The 15452-nt window shown below is 34.9% G+C and overlaps 1 protein-coding gene across 5 annotated transcripts in view; it reads right to left on the reverse strand.

Annotated features, from left to right (window-relative positions):
* The window catches only part of Nf1 (neurofibromin 1), a 252748-nt gene that overhangs the window by 174669 nt on the left and 62627 nt on the right, over positions 1-15452 (reverse strand). For all 5 annotated transcript variants that reach the window (XM_027923915.2, XM_071603262.1, XM_071603261.1 and 2 more), the window contains exons 6-8: positions 10917-10984; positions 10625-10700; positions 9728-9885 (exon numbers count right to left, since the gene is read on the reverse strand). In XM_027923915.2, the coding sequence (XP_027779716.1) occupies positions 9728-9885; positions 10625-10700; positions 10917-10984 (302 nt within the window). The remainder of the gene's footprint in view (positions 1-9727; positions 9886-10624; positions 10701-10916; positions 10985-15452) is intronic.

Below are 15452 nucleotides of genomic sequence, written 5' to 3' on the forward strand. Positions count from 1 at the left end.
CAGTGGTAATGTGTTTAGACAAGATCTTGGAGGGAAGGTGGAAGGGAAGAAGAAAGAATCCTTCCCAAATATCTGAACTCAGCACTGAATTCAGCTGACCATATCTTCCTTTTGATATTATCTTTAATGTCTAAATATTTTATTGGTAAATATCAAATTGCTCCATCCTTTTCTAATACTCCAGACAATATTCAACATTTTAGCCTTCTAAATAAGAATATACCCAAGGCTACACTGTTACTCTAAATTCTATCTACCCCCCGCCCCCGCAAAAAATTACCCTTTTATGAACTCAACACCTCTTTGTAGTTCATTGATAATCTCATCCTTAACTTTTCTCTTAAGTGAAAATTTCACATATTCTCAGACATAACATATCAAAAGCTAAATTCACCCAACACCAGCAAAATATACATTCTTCTCAGTGTATGTGGAACATGTTCCAAAATGAACCATATGTTAGTCCACCAAACATTTTTTGTTGTTTTGTTTTGTTCTTGTTCTGGAGATTGAACTCAGAGGCACTTCACCATGGAGCTACATCCCCCACTCCTTTATTTTTTATTTTGAGACAGGGACTCACTAACTTTTTTTGTGCTTGTAGATAGTCAGCATGCCTCTGTTTTATTTGCTTATTTTTGTATGCAGTGCTAAGGACTGAACCCAGTGACTCACCCATGTTAGGCAAGCACTCTGCCACTGAGCCCCAGCCCCAGCCTGGGTCTCACTAACTTAACGAGGCTGGCTTTGAACTCGGAATCTTCTGGTCTCAATCTCCTGAGTAGCCAGGAATATAGGCCTGAATCCAGCCCAAACAAACCTTAAATACATTCAAAGAAAAAGAAATTATACAAGGTGTCTTATCTCATAATAAGGAAATGAAACTGGAAACTAACAGTAAATGGAAGATTAGAAAATTCACAAAAACGTGAAAATTAACACAATCTTAAACAATAAATGTATCAAAGGAAAAAAACCAAGAAAAAGGAAATTGGAAAATATCTTGAGACAAATAAAAATAAAGCACAACATACTAAAACTTAGAGGATGCAGTGAAAGTAATGGTAAGAGGGAAAACTACAGCTGTGAACACATTTTAAAACTCTGCTCTCAAATCAATTATCTTAAGGAACTTGAAAAATAGTAAAAAGCTAGCAGAAAAAAAGGAAATAATAGAGATCAGCAAAAAGATAATTTAAACAGAGAACAGAGAAAAAACAACAAAGCCAAAAGCTGATTCTTTGAAATAAAATAAAATTGACAAAATTTTAGTGTGATTAGGAAAAAATAAAGGCAGGCTAAAATTACTGAAGCCAGAAATGAATGTAATGGCATTACTACTGATTTTATAAAAATTTTAAAAGGGTAATACAACAAATTGTACATCAACAGATTGGATAATGTGAACAAAATGGACAAAATTCCTAGAAATACACGATCTAACAAAATTGACTCATAAATTTAAAATATGACTAGAACTATTAGGGAGACTAATAGTTAGTCTCCTCCCCAGTTAAGAAAAGTTCAGGACCAGGGCTGGGGATGTGGCTCAAGCGGTAGCGCGCTTGCCTGGCATGCATGTGGCCCGGGTTCAATCCTCAGCACCACATACAAACAAAGATGTTGTGTCCACGGAAAACTAAAATAAAAAATAAATATTAAAAAATTTTAAAAAAAGAAAAGTTCAGGACCAGATGATTTCACTGGTGAATTCTACAGTACACTTAAAGGATTAGCACCAACACTTCTCAAGTACTTTCAAAAAATTAAAGTGGAGGGAACACTTCCTAAGCAATTCTGAGATCAGCATTACCCTCATGCCTAAGCCAAAGACATTGAAAGAAAACAACAGAGGAGCAACCTTGAAGAACATCAATGAAAAAAGTGGTCAAAAAAAGTAGCAAATAAAATTCAGTAGCTTTTTTAAAACATCATATGCCAAGTGAGACTTATTTCTGGAGCAAAAGGATGGTTTAACAATGAAAATCAATCTATGTGATATTTCACATTAATAAAATGAAGGAAATTCCTACATTATCATCTCAATTAAGATATAAACAGCAATTGATAAGACTCAACACCTTTTCATGATTTAAAAAACACCCAAGCTAGGAATAGAAGGAAATGTCTTCAACAGGATAAAGGCCATATGGTTTAAAAAAAAAAAAAAAAATCAATAACAACATACTCAATGGTAAAAGACTAAAAGCTTTTCCCCAAAGATCAGCAATAAATAAAATAAAGATTAGGATGCCCCACTTTTGCCACTTCTATTCATCAGAGTAAGTTAACCCTGCTTACAAATAACAAAATAACATACATAGAAATCCCTAAAGATTTCATATACACCTCGTCATGGTGCTGCAGGCCTGTAATTCCAGCTACCCAGGAGGCGAGGCAGGACAATCACAAGTTCAAGGATAGCCTGGGCAACTTAGTAAGACCCTGTCTCAAAATAAAAAAAAATATGAAGGAGCCAGGTGCAGTGGTGCAAGCCTGTAATCCCAGGGGTTTGGGAGGCTGAGGCAGGAGAATCTTGAATTCAAGGCCAGTTTCAGCAAAAGTGAGATGCTAAGCAACTCAGCAAGATCCTGTCTCTAAATAAAATACAAAATAAGGCTGGGGATGTGGCTCACTAGTCAAGTGCCCCTGAGTTCAATCCCCTGTACTGCCTGACCCCCACAAAAAGGAAGAACTAGGAATTTAACTCAGCAGCAGAGTACTTTCCTAGCACATGCAAGGCCTGGGGCTTAGATCCAGGACTAACAAAAAAAAAAAAAATTTTTTTTTTTTTAAGTTTTTAGAGTTCATACACAAATTTGACTAGAGTTGTAGAATACAAAATGAATACACAAAAATCAGTTGGATTTTACAAATTATCAAAGAAAAATTTGCAAAGGAAATAAAAAAAACAATTCCATTTACAATAGCAAAAAAAAAAGAATAAAATACTTAGGAATTAACCAAAGAGATGACACTCTTATAATTAAAACTAAAATACGTTGCTGAAAAAAATTAACAAAAACACAAATAAATGCAAAGACATCCCATGTACGTGGATTGTTAATGTACCAATAATTCCCAAAGCAATCTACAGATTCCACACAATCCCTATCAAAATCTCATAAACATGTTTTGCAGAAATAGAAAAGCCACCCTAAAATTCATATGGAATCTCAAGTGACTCTGAATAGCCAAAATAACCCTGAATAAAAAAAAGTTGTAGGACTTTATTCTATCTTATCGATTTCGAAACTCATTACAAAGCTACAATAATAGAAAATAATGTAATCCCAGCCTAAGAATAGACATAAGGAAAAATGGAATAGAATAAAACGTTTAGGAAAAAAACTCTCACACACATGGCCAAAAAATTCTTGACAAGTGTGCTAAGACCTTCACTCATTGGAAAAAGGATAGTTTAAAAAAAAAAGGTACTAGGAAAAATGTATGCATGCAGGTCAAAATATGAAGTTGGGTCCTCCACTTACACCATATACAAAACATAAGTCAAATCAAAATGCAAAGATGTAAACTTCACAACTTAAACTATAAAACTCCAAAAACAAAAATACAGGAAGATTTTTACAACACTAGATGCAGCCATTACATCCTTGATATAAAAAAAAAAAAAAGCACAGACAACAAAAGAAAAACTGGATAAATGAGACAATCAAAACCGAATTTTTTCTTTTAATTAAACAACACTATCAAGAAGGTAAAACAGGAGTAGGCTTATGGCTCAGGGGTAGATCATTTGCTTAGCAAGCGTGAAGCCCTGGGTTTGATCCCTAACGCACGCGCGCGCGCACACACACACGTACACATGAAAACAATATGAGAGAAAACAGCAAATCACATATCTGACTTTTGTTTGTTTGTTTGTTTGTTTGTTTTTTATTGTGTTTTTTGTTTGGTTGGTTTTTAGTGCTGGGGTTTGAACCCAGGGCCTTATTCATATTAAGCACATGTTCTACCAGCCACTAAATCCTGTTCTCAATTTAAGTTCAACTAAAGGTCTATACTTCTTCTATAAAACTCTCCCCACTATCCAAACTTCACCTGAATTGTTATAGTACATACAGCCTCCATTTTTTTTTCCCAAGTAAACATGTACTTACAGTATATAACTTTTCATTCATATAAAGAAATAACCAGGAATTCTAGGAAGATAGCAATATAAAAATGTCCTTGACTCCCTCTCTCTATCCCCTTAATTCTTTGATACCCATGTTTACTATGTTCTAGGAGTCACTTATATTTTTAGCCTCTCTTGACCATGTGACTGAGTTCTAGCTTATGGAATATGAATGAGAGAAGGCATGCCATTTCTGGGTCCATCCAATACAAATTCTCAATGTGTTTTTTCATACGCCATGTGTTTTCCTCGGGCTGGCACATAAGTAAATAAGACATACAAACCCTGGTTGATAAAATTGAAAAAGAACAAACTATTAAAAGTGACCTTAAGGGGCTGGGGTTGTGGCTTGGTGGTAGAGTGCTCGCCTAGTACGCGTGAGGCTCGCCTAGTACATGGGTTGAATCCTCAGCACCACATAAATAAATAAAGTAAAGGTATTGTGTCCATCTTCAACTAAAAAAAAAAAAAATTTAAAGTGACTTTAAGCCAGGCGCAGTGGCACACACCTGTAATCCCAACAGCTCGGGAGGCTGAGGCAGGAGAATCTCAAGTTTAGAGACAGCCTCAGCAATTTAGCAAGGCACTAAGCAACTCAGAGAGACCCTGTCTACAAATAAAATACAAAATAGTGCTGGGGATGTGGCTCAGTACTCAAGTGCCGCTGAGTTCAACCCCTGGTACCAAAAACAAAAGAAAGAAAAAAAATGACTTTAAAATAGAAATTCTTCAAAAAATTAAAAATAGAATTACCGTATGATTCAGGAATTCCACCTCTGATATATACCAAGTAAAAGGTCTCAATTTTACACCCATGTTCATAATAGCATTATTCACAATAGCCAAAAGTGAAAAAGCAACCCACAAGTCTATTGGCAAATAAATTTGGAAAAATAAAATGTTGAGCCAGGTGAAGTGATTTTGAAAACATCATGATAAGCATCAGCAATTTTAAATATACAATTCAATGAATTTTGAGAAAGAAGTTATGGAATCAGAACCACAATCATGATCTTTAACATTTTCACCACCTTAAGAAGTCCCCTTGAGTTCCTTTCCAGTCAATTTCCTCCCCTCCCACCCTTGGCATCCACTGATTCATTTTTTGACCTCAGATGTCTTCTACAGAAATTCTTTTAAAAGAAATCATAGGAAAGGTGTGGGGTGGGGGAGGGGGAAGAGGAAGAGGGAGAGAGAAGGAGGAAGAGGAGGAGGGGGAGGGAGAGGAGGAAGAGGAAGAGGGAGAGAGAAGGAGGAAGAGGAGGAGGGGGAGGGAGAGAAGGAGGAAGAGGAGGAGGGGGAGGGAGAGGGAGGAGGAAAAAGAGAAAGCCTGGCACAGTGGCACATGCTTATTAACCCCAGCAACTCAGAAGGCAAGAGAGGACTGTGTGGTCTGAATGTGAGGTGCCCCACAAAAGCTCACCTGTAAGATGATGCAAGAAGATTCTGAGAAGAAATGATTGGGTTGTGAGTCTTAACAGAATCCGTGATTTAATCCTCTGATAGGGATTAACTGAGTGGTAACTGAAATGGTAGGGTATGGCTGGAGGAGGTGAGAATTGGGGCATGGCTTTGGGTATATATTATTTTATCTGGAGAGTGGAGAGAGAGAGAGAGAGTGTGTGTGTGTGTGTGTCTCTCTCTCTCTCTCTCTCTCTCTCTCTCTCTCATTCCTGATCACATGATGTGAGCTGCTTCACTCAACCACACCCTCCCATGATGATGTTCAGCCTCAACTTGAGCCCCAAGAAATGGTGCTGGCCTTCTGTGGACTAAGACCTCTGAAACCATGAGCCCTCAAATAAACTCTTCTTCCTCTACAGTTGTTCTGGTCAGATCCTTTAGTCACAGCAGTGGAAAAGCTAACTAAAACAAGGACTGCAGGTTCAAGGCCAACCTCAGCAACTTATCAAGGTCCTAATAAGCAACCCTGTCTCAAAATTAAGAAATAATATTTAAAAGGCTGGGGGTGTAGCTCAGCAGCAAAGGACCCCTGGGTTCATTCCCCAGTACCAATAATAATAAAATAATAATAATAATAATAATAACAACAAGAAAGAAAAAAGGGAATCAAAAACAAAAGAAATCACACAGTATGTCATTTTGTCTGGCTTCCTTTGTTTAGCATGTTTTTGAGATTCATCCATGTTCTGTGAACAGTAGTTACTCTCCTTTCCCATCCCCCCACAAGTGGGTACAGGGGTGCTCTTCCACTGAGCTGCATCATCAGCCTCTTTTATTTCTTTTTATTTTGAGACACGGTCTCATTGACTTGCCCAGGCTGGCTTTGAACTTGGAATCCTCCTGCCTTGGCCTTCCAAGTAACTGGGATTATAGACATGTGTCACTGCACCAGGCAGCAGTTATTTTCCTTTTCTTTCTTTCTGGGTTTTTATTGTTGTTGTTGTTGTTGTTGTTGTTAACCGGGAATTGAAACCAGGGGTGCTACAACCCCAGTCCTTTTTATTTTTTTATTTCAAGACAGGTCTTGCTAAGTTGCTGAAGCTGGCCTTGAACTTGCAATCCTCCTATCTCAGCCTCCAAGACACTAGGATTATAAGCTTGCACCATCACGCCTGGCAGTGCACAGTATTTACTTTTAATTATTGAAAAAATATTCCATCATCTCAATTTATCACAGTTGGTTTATCCATTCACCAGCTAATGAGCATTTGGGTTGCTTTCAAATTTAGGGTATTATGAAAAAGGTATGATAAGCGCTAGAGTATAAATCTTTGAATGAAAAAGGGTATGTCTTTATAATTCTTTATTTTTACGTTACAGATATATATAACCTTCATTTCCTCCATGAATGTAACTTGCTTTTGACATTTATCAATGTGGAATTACATTCACAGAAATAAATGCTAAAATATATATACACACATGTAGGCACAGCTGTTCCTAACATTATTACATTGCTATTATTCTATTCTTACACATTTATATCATTTCATTGCTAATAATCTATTGTTTACTTTCATTTGGAATGACTTTTTTTTCCAGTTTTACCTGAGATATAATTGGCAAATAAAATATTTAATGAGTATTTAATATATTTAATACATTATTTAATATATTTAATGAGTATAACATATTTAGATATACATAATAAAGTGATTACCACAAGGTAATTAACATACCCATCATTTCACATAATTTACCCTATGAGGAGCAGGAGAGAGAGTGAGAACACTTGAGATCAAGATACTGTATCATTTTATTCATGTGTCAAAAATTTAGAAGACTGAAAAATAGGGAGTTCTGATAAGGATTCAGGAAAACGTAAATGAACCCAATTTATAATTAGAAGTCCCAAAATGTTTTTCTTTTCTCCATTTTCTGCTAACTTGTTTGTTAAACTATTCACATTCCAGCTTCTTATAAGCCATTATTTCATGATGAGAATGTAAGCTGAAAATGCCCCCAAAACCCTGATGCCAACAAAACTCTTAGAACCAGAATACTAAGATATCTCGCCAGCAAGCACAACCTGCCTAAATATATGTAAGTGTATTTTCTGGCTTTTTGTTTCCATTCTGTTTTGCTGTATGTAGTAGTACACACACGCCTATAATCAAGTGACTTGGAAGGCTGAGGCAGGAGAATCACAAGTTGAAATCTAGCCTAGGTAACTAAGTGAGACCCTGTCTGGAAAAAAAAAGAAAAAAGAAAAAAAGCCTGGGGATGTAGCTCTGTGGTAGACCAAACACTGGATTAAATCTCCAGTACCCTACTCCCGCCACCAGAAAACTGTAATGTTTCTATAGAATGGAAAAGGCAGATTAAACCTTCCCAGTTTTAGTCACTGTCATTAATTCATTTTTCATTTTTATATCATTTTCTCTTATTTCTGCTATGGGTAGGGGACCAAATTAAAGTTTGTTGGGACCCCAGCAGCCTCTGTGCCTAGGCAGGGGTAATAAAAATAGGTCTTCTTATTCAGTGTGGTGAAAAAATAAACTGCTGCCAACTATTAGGAAATAGAAAAGTAGTAAGAACTATTCAAAATTTTAAATACAAATGCTCTGAACACAGAAATTGCAGTTTTAGTCTATGAATTAGTTTATAAAGAGAACCCAAGTACATGTATACACACCCTATAAATCAATAAAAGACAAAAATTAAATGGAAAAATGAGCAATTCATGGAAGGTATACAAATGACTGATAGAAAGATATATCTGGAACTGTGATTACTAAAATTTAAATTCATTTAAGAGTACTACTGAACTTATAGTAGTTTTAACTAGTTCTACTTTACCAATAAATAGAAACAAACAAAAATAAAACAACTACTTTGAAGGGCTCCCAACAATCTAGTATGAAAAATGGTATCCTCAAAAGTTGGGACATTGACATAAGAGAAATATCACAAATTCATAGGCTCTCAAGGATTTCCTACTTCATTTATTTACCCCTCAATTAATAAATTCCCTATCCAATGTTTCTGCAAAGTAGTGAATCATTCAGCTGATTCTGAACATCTTCCTCCATAGCCAAATTATGTAAGAGCACATTCATATTTAGTCAGCTAAGAATATTTCTCCCAAAGTGGCAATAAAGGAAAAAGTGTCTATTACAAAACTAGTGCATTTTGAACTTCAAATAAAATGTTAACAACTCAAATCTTTAAAAAATATATATATATATAAGATTCTTTTCAAATTACCAGCTGTTATAATGCTAATTTCAATACAAAGTGTATGTGTAGTCTGCCATCCTAATAAAACTCTGTGAAAACTGTTCTGAGTTTCCTGACCATTTCAATAGCACCAAGCGAACAAACTCCTAAAAACATGCAAACAACATACTATAAAAATGACGAAGTCTATCAGGCATGGTGCCGCATGCCTGTAATCACAGTAGCTCAAGAGACTAAGGCAGGAGGATTGCAAGTTCAAAGCCAGCCTCAGCAATTTAGCAAGGCCCTGTCTCAAATTTTTAAAAAATGTAAAAAGGGCTGGGGATGTGGCACAGTGAGTGATGGCACCCTGGGTTCAATCCCTGGTTTTAAAAAAAAAAAAACAGGGCTTGGACTGTGGCTCAGTGGTAGAGCACTTGCCTGGCATGTCTGAGGCACTGGTTTCAAATCTCAGCACCACATATAAATAAATAAACAAACAAACAAACAAATAAAATAAAGGTCCATCAACAACTAAAAAAATATTGAGAGAGAGAGAGGGAGGGAGGAGAAAAGTCCAGTAGGGCAAACCCTGAAGGGAATATTAGAGAAACTATGTTTAAAAGTAACTGAATTATTCTTTAGTCTTCTCTGGTGAAAAATACCAATGGATTGTTTTTAGTCTTTGATCATTGAATGATATTATTTATTTCTCTTCCAAATAAAATTATGTATGAGAATATTTCCACTAAGGTCACAAACAGAGACCTAAAATGATTATAAAGAATGATAAACCTAGGGTTGGGGGGTATAACTTATCGGTAGAACACTTGACTGGCATGCCTGAAGCCCTAGGTTAGATCCCCAATACCACCAAAATATAAATAATGATAAAATAAAAATGATACACTACTTGAGTAAAATAAACTGTTTCACATATGGACATAATGGAAATGCCCTCCGCACCTTATTCATGTTGTTTTCGTCAACCACATCCTTGGATATATCCTGGATTATTTCTGGACATAAAATAAGGAGAATGATCTGTAGTGGCCAAACTGCTGCTTTACGTTTGGTGCTTTCAGCAAAACCATCCACCAAGTCAAAGAGTTTTTCTGCACACTCTACATGAAAAACATTAAATGACATTATTATGAGAGAAAAAAAATTGCTGGCATTAAAAGTTAGCACTATCCAAAAACCCAAAGGCCACATTTAAAGAGATAAACTTGGAAGTTAATTTAAGCCACTACACAAATTCATTCACATAAGCAGATAAGAACTGTTAAATTTCCCATGTGTTAGAAGAGCTATCTTGATCCATCCTAGAAAAAAAATTGATATTTCACAATGACTGATCTTGTGTTTTGTCTCAATGTACAGGGCCTTATGCAAACTGCAATGTACCCAACCTTCAAAAATTGGACACCTTCCCAAAGAGAATTACCAAAATTACCAAAAAATTTCCCAGGAGTCTATATTCTCTGCCATGCAGCTGTATCCAATGAATTCCTACCTCACAGGTAAAAACAGTATAATTACTTTATATACACATCTGTAAAAACAAAATAAGGCTTTACAACACACAAAAAAAGGTGCTTCTTTCTAACAGCCATCAACAGTAGCCATCAATTATTCAATTAACTCTAAAGATTAAGGTTTCATTTCAAATTTTTTTATCTGCTCAAAGGAAAAAGATTAGAGGTAATTTAGAAATATTAGAGAAAAACAGTATTTCCTATTTGATATCAGTTGATAGTAGAAGATATAAAAGCTCCTTTTTTAAAAAGTAACTTGAAAAGCAACAGGTTTTCACCTCCTAAGAAAGAATTTAAAAGAAAACAAAATTGATGTTAACCTTACCAGCCATATCAGTCTGTGGAATCTGGTAAAGTTTTGTAAACTCATCTGGATAATTTTCTACCCAGTTCCAAAAGGCCTACAAAAAAACAAAACATGTTTATATGAAGCAGTGAACTTTTCTTCATAAAGTAAATGCCACAAACTTCTAATTTCTTCATAAAAATATTATAATGCATTCTTTCTAAAAATTAATGTGAAACTATCACTCGAGTCATGATTTTTTTATTCAAAATACTAAAGGCAGCAACATTTGTAACCCAAAACAGAATTTTAATACCAAAAGTTTTCTTACCTTTTCCAGACTATTTATAACTGCTAACTGTGCAACCTTCTTTAGAGCTTTAAATTTAAATGCTGTTTCTGTGGGGGAAAATTATTTTTAGTTAGCTCTAGATTATTTAATTAACACAAATACAGTTCAGAGATACTAGCAAAAATAACCTTTTTTTCACATACTATTTTTGCCCCAGGATTATTTATAAAGAATGTAAAGACAATTAATATTAACTTCAAACCTATTAGTTATTTGTTAAGACAAAACTAAATTAAAGCAAACATGCCTTCAACTTCAAGTTATGTTTCCCTGTGTTTTTTTTTTTTTAATTTTATTTTATTTTTAGTTATAGTTGGACACAATACCTTTATTTTATTTATTTATTTTTACGTGATTCTAAGGATCAAACCCAGGGCCTTGCACATGCTAGATGAGTGCTCTACCGCTGAGCCACAAACCCAGCACCTGTGTTTTATTTTTTAAAAATTTTCTTTTGCTTTTTTAAAAAGTAAAAACACATGGTCATTGTGGAAATTTTTAAAATACACAATGGCTTAAGCGAAAGTTGAAACATAGTCCACGATTCTACCATACAGAGACAATCATAGTCAAAAGTTTGGTAAATTTTCTTCTACCCCCGTTCCTTTGCATGTATAAGACAAATAAATTTAACATAACTGAGGTCATATTAGCCATGTCAAAATTAATCTTCTTACTTTACAAAATAACCTCAAATTTTTTGAAAATTCTTCATAGGAACTAGGCATGGTGCACACATGCCTGTAATCCCAACGACCTGGGAGGCTGAGGCACGAAGATTGCAAGTTTGAGGCCAGCCTCAGCAACTTAACAAGGCTCTAAGCAATTTAGCAAGACCTTGTCTTAAAATAAAAAAAAGCTGGGGAAGTAGCTCAGTGGTGAATTGCCCCTAGGTATCAAAAAAAAAAAAACACTTCATAGGTATTTTTGATGACTCTGGAGTATTAACTATTAGTTCTTTTCAATATATTTCGTTCTTTCAAAATCTTAATGCCTCCAGAATATTACAGTTGTCCAAACTGTATGTCTACAGTTACCAATTATTACGTGACTGAATTGGGCTTCTTTTGACTTCTCTCCAGATATTAAAGTCACTGAATTAAGTCAGTGGCTATATAAATATTTTGAAGTTGTACCTTTATATCCAAATGTATTAAAAATTATAGTAACAAATGTTTATATCCAAAGCTTTTTCAATATTACTGACTATATCTTTAATGTAAACAAATATCTAAAAATAAAAGTGTCTGGTGGAAGAGATGAATCCTTTCTAAGGTCCAAAATAAATACTCCCAAGATGCTTTACACAAGGGTTGGACCAAATGGCACTCCTATCAAGAAGCATATCAAAGTACATTAGTCACATCCTTACCATCATTAAACATGCTCATTTTTTTTTTAAAGAGAGAGAGAGAGAATTTTTTTTATTATTTATTTTTTAGTTTTCGGCGGACACAACATCTTTGTTTGTTATGTGGTACTGAGGATCGAACCCAGGCCACACGCATGCCAGGCGAGCACGCTACCGCTTGAGCCACATCCCCAGCCCCAAACATGCTCATTTTTAAAATGTTGCTAATTTATTCAAAATAGTAGGTTGCAGTTTTAATGCATGTAAGATCAAATATTACTTCATATGAATATATTGCAATTTTATTTTTTTTCTTCTATAAATTTATCCTCCACAATGTACCAAAACGAAAAAAATTTATCTGGAAAAGATGACCCTTCTGAAATCTATTTTACCTTAACAGTCCCTTGACAAAATCTTCTATGGATTTTTAATGAAGAAATACCAGTTTTTATTACATTTACATAAATATCTAAGATAAACATGGGTCTTCAAGTTCTTATCTAAAGAATCTTTTAATTTGAATTTTTATAGACTTGCAAATGAGTAACTTGATCCTAAAACAGTTTTTAAATGTACCCCTTGAATTTTCCTTGCTCCTGTCCTCCTTTGATTTCCAAATAATACCATTACACATTTTTGCCTTCCTATATTCATCAACTTTACCATTTTTTACTGTAATTCATAGTTCTCTTTAATTATATAAAATCCAATTCGAAAGATAATGTTTTATAACAAAGATTGTTTTAAAAATGACAGAAAAAATAATGTGTGTGATAACAAATGTTATATGACAGTTAATGTCCAATGAATAACATTAAATCCAATTATTTCAAATTTGGGATGAAGTACACAAAAATGCTAATTTGAAAAGGGATTATTTAATAAATAAAATAATTGTTTGCCTGACATCATGATGATTTTCACTAAACATCTCAGTAGTTTCTCTTTCTTTCTTTCTTTATTTATTTATTTTTGCATTACAATTCTTAATACGCCATTATATAATACTTTATCATATCTCTGATTTTATATAAGGTATGTTGACACCAAATTCACATCTTCATACATGTATTTTGTATAATGATGAGGGTCTCCTTTCACCATCCATACTATTCCCCTTCTCCTTCCCTTTCCCTCCCACCCCTATCTAGAGGTAATCTTCTTTCCTTTGTCTCCCTCCCAACCCCATTTTGAGTCACCCCCCTTATATCAGAGAAGACATTTGGCATTTGCTTTTTGAGGACTGGCTAACTTCACTTAGCATAATCTTCTCTAATGTCATCCATTTCCCTGCAAATGCCATGATCTTATTGTTTTTTTATTGCTGAGTAATATTCCATTGTGTATAAACGCCACATTTTTTTTTATCTATTCATCCACTGAAGGACATCTAGGTTGGCTCCACAGTTTAGCTATTGTGAATTGTGCTGCTATAAACATTGATGTGGCTGTGTCCCTGTACTATGCTGTTTTTAGGGTCCTTTGGGTGTAGTCCGAGAAGAGGAATAGCTGGGTCAAATGGTGATTCCATTCCCCAACTTTACCTTGTTGACATCTTGTGTCATCTAGTCTCCATTCCAACATATTCATCTTTTGTGACATAGGTTCTACAAATATCTGATTAGACATCCTACTGATGCCTCAGTCTCAGTAAATCTAAAGATGAATTCATCATTCTCCTGGCCACTCCCTTTCCTGCCATCAATCTTTTCTTTTTCCTGCCTTAAAACAGCTTGTTCTATACTATTCAATAACACCTCTCCAACCTCATATATCTAAATTGATTACCAACCAAATGCTATGTATTTTATGAGCTAAATATCTATTAAAGTGGCCCCGTCCCATTCCATCTAGACTTCCACTACCTTCCTTGTTTCTTACTTACATTACTGTACACTCAAATACCAGAAGTTCATGTAACATAACTCTCTACTAAGTCATTCCACAAATCTGAAGTAAAGTGGTACCTAGCATAAAATATTGATCAAGGTACTTCACACCTTACTGCCTTTCCTTCACTTCCTATGACTACTAAAAGCAATAACCCATAAGCTCCATAGTGTAGCAGTTAAATGTGTTGGTTCAAGAAATGGCCAGGTGTAAAATGAATCTTGACAATTACTAGCTCTGTGACCTTGGAAATGTTACTGAAACCTCAATTCCTTCATCCACATATGGAACTAATAATACTGGTACTGCATCATAGAGTAACTGTAAGGTCTGATGAGTAAAGACATATAAATTGCATGGCATAATGCCTGTCACACACTGATAATAAAAAAAGGGCTGGGGGATGTAGATCAGTGATAAAGCATGTGAGACTCTAGGTTCAAATCTCATTATCATGAATAAAATGGGGGGAACACTGCACAAATGTTGAGGTGGTGGTGGTGGTGGTGGTGTTTTTGAGGGTGAGAGGATACTCGGGATTTAATTTTATTTATTTATTTTTATGTGGTGCTGAGAATTGAACCCAGGGCCTCACACATGCTAGGCGAGCGCTCTACCCCAGTCCCCAATACTGGGGATTTAACCCGAAGGCATTTAACCACTAGCCACATCCCCAACCCTTTTTATTTTGAGACAGAGTCTCACTAAGTTCCTTAGGGACTTGTTAAATTACTGAGGCTAATCTCTAACTTGCAATTCTCCTGCCTTAGCCTCCCAACCATTTGGATTACAAGTATATGCCACCATGCCTAGCTAAATGTTGAGGTTTTTGAAATTAATTTAACTCAATCTCCTCACTCTTAAATCAGGTGTTAAAAACACTGTTTGATAATACCTTCAGCAAGATACAAAGTTTCTATGAGTTATGCATTTAAATTAGCCAGGGTTCAATAATATCTAAAACTAAATTGTGAAATTAAATTTAGATATTCAGATATTCATATTCAGTTAATAAATAATGCTCGTTGATATCTGATTTACATTAACACTTCACTGATTATAAATTTTCTCAATTCCTTCTAACAGTTTATTTCAATCAATATAGTTGTATAAAGTATTTCTGAAAACTTAAAAATTACATTTCAGGCATGTCCTATAGGAAGGCAAAATTAGGCAATGAAAGGTTAAGAAACTTTGTAAAGCTAACCAGTAAGAAAGATGAAAACTGAGCCAGGCATGGTGGTGTTTGATTGTAATCCCAGTGACTTGGA

This window comes from Marmota flaviventris, chromosome 17 (assembly GCF_047511675.1).
Source record: "Marmota flaviventris isolate mMarFla1 chromosome 17, mMarFla1.hap1, whole genome shotgun sequence".
Lineage (NCBI taxonomy): Eukaryota > Metazoa > Chordata > Mammalia > Rodentia > Sciuridae > Marmota > Marmota flaviventris.